Below are 7,500 nucleotides of genomic sequence, written 5' to 3'. Positions count from 1 at the left end.
ATGTAAATAAACATGTGGACGTTTTTTGCAGTGTATCTCACCAAATATTTAAGAAAGAAAAAAAAAAAAAAAAATGTATGTATCAGTATCAATTTTACAACCCTTTTTTAACTTTCTTTTTTTCCTTTTTTGTTTGCTTTGTGTTTTTTTTTTGTATTTTTACTTTTTTTATTTTATTTCAATTCAGTCAATAATTTTTTTTTAATTTTTAGACTGAATATGAGATTTAATTTAATGACTGTTAAGATGGACTTTTTTTTTTTTTTACAGTGTGTGATCATTCTAGGATCCCAGGAATATTTGTTCCATCTATTGTCAGGGTGCTGCTTTGACCCTTGACCTCTTTACTATCAGTTTCTTCTAATGTTGATGTATGAGTTGAAGCTTGTTCTACTGTCACACTCTTTATATTCACTCTGGATGAGATATAATCAGTTATATGTAATCAGTTACATCCCCAAAGTGTAAATGAGCATGTAATAATAATAATAATAATAATATAATAATAACTTTATTTGTATAGCACCTTTCTAAAAACAATGTTTACAAAGTGCTTTACATACAATAAAACCCAAAAGCAGTGATGTGAAACTACCACAATGAATGATAGAAAAATAAAAATACATTTATTAAATATATATAGAAAATAGGAATAAAAAGTAATATATGAGGTAAACAGGTACAACTAAAAACACACAAACAAACAGAGATACAATTAAAAACAGACTGAACTTTACATAAAAGTGTGTGCGGAAAAAAAATTATAAAAATAGGAATAAAAGGTAATACAAGAGATAAACAGGTACAACTAAAAAACAAACAAACAAACAAACAGAGATGCAATTAAAAACAGATGGAACTTTAAATAAAAGTGTGTGCCAAAACACAAGAAAGCAATAAAATGGAGATACAGGTACAAGTAGCTACACTAGTAGACATTTTTGCAGTGTATCTGCTTGTGTTTCAGTCTCTGTTGTTCTAGGTGTGTGTGTGTGTGTGTGTGTGTGTGTGTGTTCTGAGTCATGTGATGAGGGATCCTGTCTGTCATTGGTCCAGGTGGGCTGGCAGCTGAAGCACCTGGTGGGGAAGCTGAAGGCGGAGCCTGAGGGCGTCGTCCTGGTGGTGAAGAAGAGGCCGTCCGGGACCTCCTGCAGCTTCGCCCCCGCCCCGCTCAGAAACCTGCGCTGGAGACCCCCCCTGGTGCAGGTCAGCCTCCCCTGTCATCCTCACTACAGTCCACACACACCTGGTTCAATCCACCTTCATCCACCCAGCTGAAGGGCCTCTGAGCAAGGCAGTGAAGCCCCACCAGCTGCAGGAGCGCTCACACTCCGACCGGCCTGTGGAGGAGAGAGAGGGAAAGGAGAACATTTTCTTCATCTACTGCTTCTTCTTCTTCTCCTTCGGCGTCTCCTGCTTTGCTTTCTTATTATTATAATTTTTATTAGCAGTAGTTGTAGTAGCAGTAGTATTAGTAGTTTTAGAAGTAGTAGTAGTAGAAGTAGTGGTAGTAGTGGCAGCAGCCGCAGTAGTAGCTGTAGTAGCAGTAGTAGAAGAAGAAGCAGTAGTAGTAGTTGTAGTATTAGAAGAAGCAGTAATAGTAGTAGTAGCAGTAGAAGAAGCAGCAGAAGAACAGAAGAAGCAGTAATAGTAGTTGTAGTAGTAGTAGAAGCAGTAAAAGGAGCAGTAGTAGTAGTAGTTGTAGTAGTAGTAGAAGCAGTAAAAGAAGCAGTAGTAGTTGTAGTCATAGCAGTAGAAGCAGTAGCAGTAGAAGCAGTAATAGTTGTAGTAGTAGTGGAAGATGCAGTAAAAGTAGTTGTTGTAGTAGCAGCAGTAGTTGCAGTAGAAGTAGTAGTAGTTGTAGAAGAAGCAGTAATAGTAATAATAGCAGTAGAAGAAGCAGTAATAGTAGTTGTAGTAGTAGTAATAGAAGCAGTAGAAGAAGCAGTAATAGTAGTAGTAGTCATAACAGTAGAAGAAGCAGTAGTAGTAGAAGCAGCAAAAGTAGTTGTTATTGTAGTAGCAGTAGAAGAAGCAGTAATAGTTGTAGTAATAGTAGTAGAAGAAGCAGTAAAAGTAGTTGTAGTAGAAGTAGTAATAGAAGCAGTAGAAGAAGCAGTAATAGTTGTAGTAGTAGTAGAAGAAGCAGTAATAGTTGTAGTAATAGTAGTAGAAGAAGCAGTAAAAGTAGTTGTAGTAGAAGTAGTAATAGAGGCAGTAGAAGAAGCAGTAATAGTTGTAGTAGTAGTAGAAGAAGCAGTAATAGTTGTAGTAGTAGTAGTATAAAAGAGGAGCTTGCTTGATGGAGAGGCAGTATCCTGAAGTTTAGGCAGCAGCTTTATGCGTTGCCAGTTTGAATCCTTGGACCAGCTGGAAAGTGTTGGAGGGGAAAGTGAACACATAGCGCTCTCCCCTCCTTCGGTTAGTGTCCGGCTGCCCTTGAGCAAGGCACCGAACCCCCAGCTGCTCCAGACTGTGGCTCAGCTCCCAGGTGGGAATGTGTCTTAACTATACAAACAAAAACCCTCCAGAACAGAAAAATGACCGGCAGCTCTAGGTGGGTTTTCAATCTGTCATCCTTTGCGTTTTGTTCTGCTGGATCTATTTCTATATGTGAGTGATGTCACCAGTAAAAACAGCCGTGGGTGGAGGAAAACAATGGATCCCTTCTTCCTTCTTCCTGAAGTAAGGGAATAGCACAAACTCTAAACATTAGCCTGCGTTGATGTCAGACATCTTTGGAAGGTGACTCATGGCGTTAATAGACAATGTGACAATTCTGAATTCACTAAATCACCTTCAGGGGGTTTTTGTGTTGAAAGAGGTGCAGGATGTGAGTGTTTGGGGAAGATAGGCTTGTTAAATGCCAGTAGACAGCCTGGTCGGTGTGTGCGGTCTCTAATCTTAGCAATCCAGACAGGTTTAAAGTCAGTTTCTCTTTCCCTCGCCCCTCGCTCCTCACTCCACCCACCCACTCCAGTCCAAAGGTCAGCCTGAATGGAGGCTCGGCGCTCCACCCAAACTTAACTCTCCTCCCGTCTAACTTCAGTCAGAAGAACAGAGTCGCTCCACATCTTCCACATCCTAGACTGAAAACTCATCTTTTCATCAAGTACCTTCACCTCACCCTCTCATTTAAAACGAGATCCTCTTACACTTATTTATCATCAGTCTGTGATGTTCATGAACACTTTCCAGGAGTTATTTAGTGATGAAGTGTTGAAATGTACTTTTCTGGTGAACCCACTTTCCCTCTAACCTGACGCTCCAGATGGTTTGTTACACAGAACTATCCGGGAAGTCGTCCTTGGAAACTGTTTGGAAAAGGGCAGGCACTTTAAAAAAATACTTGGCAGGTGATTGGATGAACCATCTGTCTATCACCGTCTATCACAGGCTAACTTCAACCAATCAGATCAGATTGCCGAAGCCGAAGAGCGAAAACATCTTTCCCATCCAGAAAAGCCTTCGGTGCCGTTCTTTGCTCTTCCAGTTCAGAAATAACAGATGTTATAGCAGCATCGACGTTAGCCTCTTTAGGAGCCGCCATTGTTGTGAACGAACAGTCGCTTCTCGCTGTCGTCACACCTAAGCCCCGCCCCCAGCTGCCCTCAGAGGACGCTGATTGGTCCGATCCGCTGTGGTTCAGCCACAAACACAGAACTTGAAGCCTGGCAAGATGGATTCTTGCGTGATCGTGATCTCGCGAATCCAGCTGCCTCGCAAGGTAAATTTCCCTCCGCCTGCCTCGACTATTTCTACTGCAGTTACTGATTTCCTACATTTCCCAGAATTCCTTGGGACAACCCCAAGAGAATGTACCTGAACTTGCATGTAGGTAGAGAGAGAGATAGCGATAGTAAGAGCGAGACAGTGAGTTTTTCTAGTTGAGAAAAAGTGAGCATCACGCCCCCTTACTCAAACCCCAACCTGTCTCTCTGCTGCAGTGTATTCTGGTCTCTCTCCTGCTCTTGCATTGCATTCTGGTCTCTCTCCTCTTCTCTGATGGATCTCTCCCTGTATGATTGTTGAACGTCTCTCGGTGCAAAATGGCGGCTCTAGAAAGAAGCCCTCGCTCTTTGATTCTGAGGGACTGACACCAAAACCTGACGTTTACCGCTGAGGTTTTACATCCTGAAACATTTTCTCATATCAAACTCCACTGGAGCTGCTGGAAACATCTGGAGGTGACGTCACCTCGTCTGTGATTGGCCGGTTATCCACCAAGAAGAAAAACACAACAAACAAATAAGACCTAGAAATGTACATCACCAATGACTGCTTTAACAGTGTTTTAGGGTGGATTTTTCCTTTAAAGCTTACACTCTCTCCAATAGCTTTCTCTGCTACTACTAAATTTAAAACAGGATGGGGGAATATGTCGGGGAAAGGAGGAACATGCTTGTTTTCCACCGCCTCCTTAACTCCTTTTGAAGCTGTTTTTTGCAGCGTGGACAGTCCAGAGGAGCAGAGTGTATGGTTCCTGTGTTTTATGGAAATGCAGAGCCGGAGGAGAGAGCTGCAGCCTCTGATGTGGAGAGAAACACAAGCGAGCTTTGTCTGCTGCTTTTCCTCACGAGCTGCAACTCCTTACTGCACTTTCATTAGAAACATCAGAAGAAGAACTGTTGTTTTGAATGTTGCAGCAAGTACCTTTCCTTCTTACTTGCTATGAAAAGCACCATACAAATGATAACACTTATTAGTAGTGATAGGTAGTAGCAGGAGCAGCAATATAAGATATCTTTGGATTAACTACTTCTTGGTTGGTGGTGATTATGCCATTGATGTGTGAATAAGTGAGTAAGGAACTTGATTGATAGGAGAGCTGGTAGCCTGACGGACTTGTTTGTTGATTTTGATTGATTTTGGGGTGAGGGAAGTGAATGGGTAAAGGCCAAGTTGTACTTCTGCGTCGAAGTAAATGTGAGCATCTATAGTTCTGCATTGGTGATTCTGTGAGTAAACTACGGAAACACTAGATGGCAGTGTGGAGTTTTGTTAACACAGAAGTAATAGCAGAAGTCGAAGTCATAGTGAAACTCATGTTGTGGATATTTCAGTTCATCTGGTGTCTTTATAATTGGGAAATGAGCTGTCGGACAGATGAAAATACCTGAACTTGAACTTGAAATACCAAGCGGCCAATCACAGCTCTTGTGGTCTTGCGTCGCTCTAGAGTCACATTTTTGGAGAGGTGCATCATGTAAGCTATGGTGGCACCTGAACGCAGAAGTATAAATTGGCCTTTACGCCTTCAACAAATTCAGTTGGTGCCTTTGAACGAGGTACTGAAGTCCCAACTGCTCTTTCCTTACATCTTTACTATCTCTGTGAATAACCAGAAGCCACTCCGAGAGCACAAACCTCCACCACCGCTGAACTATTCTCCAACCTGCTGTCCCACCCAAACACATCACTCCTGTCACTTCAGTTTCAAGTCAAATTGATTTCTTCACCCTGCAAACATCCTCTTAGAATTTTGAATCAAATCTCTATCTGCATAACTTTCATAGTTACGGCCAAAAAGAAGATAATCATCCAATGGTGGAAATCCCAGATCTGGATCACCATTAAAATGTAATCAGCTGTTCCTTGGCTCAACATCTATCTGTCCACCAAATTTCACTGAAATCTGTTCAGAAGTTTTTAAGAAATCCTGCTGACAGACAGACAGACAGAACCTGTTTGGGCAGGAAAAAAAATTAAGTTTCCTGGTTAAATAAGGGTTAAAACCAGATGGCCAATCAGAGCTCCTCTCTCGTTGTGTCTCTCCAGGCGGCTCCAGGTCTCCACAAACCACAACACCCGGAAACCTCCGAGGCTCCGGGCAAGAAAGGGAAGCCGGCCATCTTGGATCTGTACATCCCTCCTCCCCCTGCAGTGCCATACTCCCCACGGTGAGGAACAGCTGATCCCAGCATGCACCACACACAGGGAGATCTGCCATACAGAAACTTAGTACAATTCTATACTCTAGAATTTATAACCTCCTCCTCTCCTCCTCTCCTCTCCTTGTCTCCTCTCCTCCTCTCCTCCTCTCCTCTCCTGCTCTCCTCTCCTTGTCTCCTCCCCTCTCCTCTCCTTGTCTCCTCCCCTCTCCTCTCCTCCTCTCCTCTCTCCTCTCTCCTCTCCTTGTCTCCTCCCCTCTCCTCTCCTCCTCTCCTCTCCTCTCCTCCTCTCCTCTCCTCTCCTCTCCTTTCCTCTCCTCTCCTCTCCTCTCCTCCTCTCCTCTCCTCCTCTCCTCCTCTCCTCTCCTCCTCTCCTCCTCTCCTCTCCTCTCTCCTCTCCTTGTCTCCTCCCCTCTCCTCTCCTCCCCTCTCTCCTCTCCCCTCTCCTCTCCTCTCCTTGTCTCCTCTCCTCTCCTCTTCTCCTCCTCTCCTCTCCTTGTCTCCTCCTCTCCTCTCCTCTCCTTGTCTCCTCTCCCCTCTCCCCTCTCCTCTCTCCTCTCCTTGTCTCCTCTCCTCCTCTCCTCTTATAAATAAATAAATAAATAAATAAACAAATAACAAAAAAACATTATCGTGATGTTGATTCAATTGATTCAAATTTCCTATAAGATTTTGTATTATTTATTGTCATTTATTTGTCTTTTTATTTTATTTATTGTCATTTGTCTTTCTATCTCTTTGCTATGTTTATTTTTACAGGACCTTCAGTTTTTTATTTTTGCACTACATGTTTTATTCGTTTCACTTGTTCCTTGTTGTGAAGCACTTTGTAGCTTTGGTTTTGAAGAGTGTTTTCTGTAAATAAAGTTTGTTGTTGTTGTTGTTGTTGTTGTTGTTTTCTCTCTGAAGCGAGGGGAACCCAGTCACCTCTCAGAGTGTGAAGCTGCGTCCGAAGTCTCCGAACTCCCGTCTGGACGTGGAGCGCAGCCGCCGCTTCACTGTGGCCGAGTACAACAAGTCTGTGAGCCCGCCCCCTGAACCCAGCCAGCCAATCCCTGTCCGCCTCAGGCAGCGCTCCTCCACACGCAGTGAGCACACACTCCTCCTCCTCCTCCTTCTCCTCTTACTACTCCTCCTCCTCCTCCTCCTCCTCCTCCTCCTCCTCCTCCTCCTCCTCCTCCTCCTTCTTCTTCTTCTTCTCTTCCTCCTCCTTTTTCTTCTTCTTCTTCTCTTTCTTCTTCTTCTCTTCCTCCTCCCTCTTCTTGTCCTCCTTCTCTTTCTTCTTCTTCTTCTTCTTCTCCTTCTTCTCCTCCTCCTCCTTTTTCTTCTTCTTCTTCTCTTTCTTCTTCTTCTTCTTCTTATCTTTCTTCTTCTTCTTCTTTCTTCTTCTCCTTCCTCTTCTTTCTTCTTCTTCTCTTTCTTCTCCTTCTCCTCTTCCTTCTTCTCTTTAAATAATAAAAAATAAATATGTATGTATGTATGTATGTATATATATACATATTTATTTATTTATTTTAACATGTTCTAAATAATTCTATTCTATTCTATTCTGAATATCATCCTAAACTGGGATAAAACAGATTTTCAGACAGTAAATGTCTGTAGTGTC

General features: G+C 42.7%; 1 protein-coding gene across 1 annotated transcript in view; it reads left to right on the top strand.

Annotated features, from left to right (window-relative positions):
• Positions 1 to 6,979, top strand: part of LOC139638250 (connector enhancer of kinase suppressor of ras 3-like) — a gene marked incomplete at its 3' end in the record, with an annotated part of 37,546 nt that extends 30,567 nt beyond the window's left edge. Inside the window, exons 9-11 of the mRNA XM_071512318.1 lie at positions 1,057 to 1,206; positions 5,779 to 5,900; positions 6,801 to 6,979. Coding sequence (XP_071368419.1) covers positions 1,057 to 1,206; positions 5,779 to 5,900; positions 6,801 to 6,979 — 451 coding nt within the window. The remainder of the gene's footprint in view (positions 1 to 1,056; positions 1,207 to 5,778; positions 5,901 to 6,800) is intronic.
• Positions 6,980 to 7,500: the final 521 nt, after the last annotated feature.

The sequence above is a fragment of the Centroberyx affinis genome, unplaced genomic scaffold (assembly GCF_046629955.1).
Source record: "Centroberyx affinis isolate AG114_WGS23_722 - 3 ecotype Tasmania unplaced genomic scaffold, CSIRO-AGI_Caff_v1 ptg006234l_1, whole genome shotgun sequence".
NCBI lineage: Eukaryota > Metazoa > Chordata > Actinopteri > Beryciformes > Berycidae > Centroberyx > Centroberyx affinis.
This window is presented reverse-complemented; position numbering and strand designations above follow the sequence as displayed.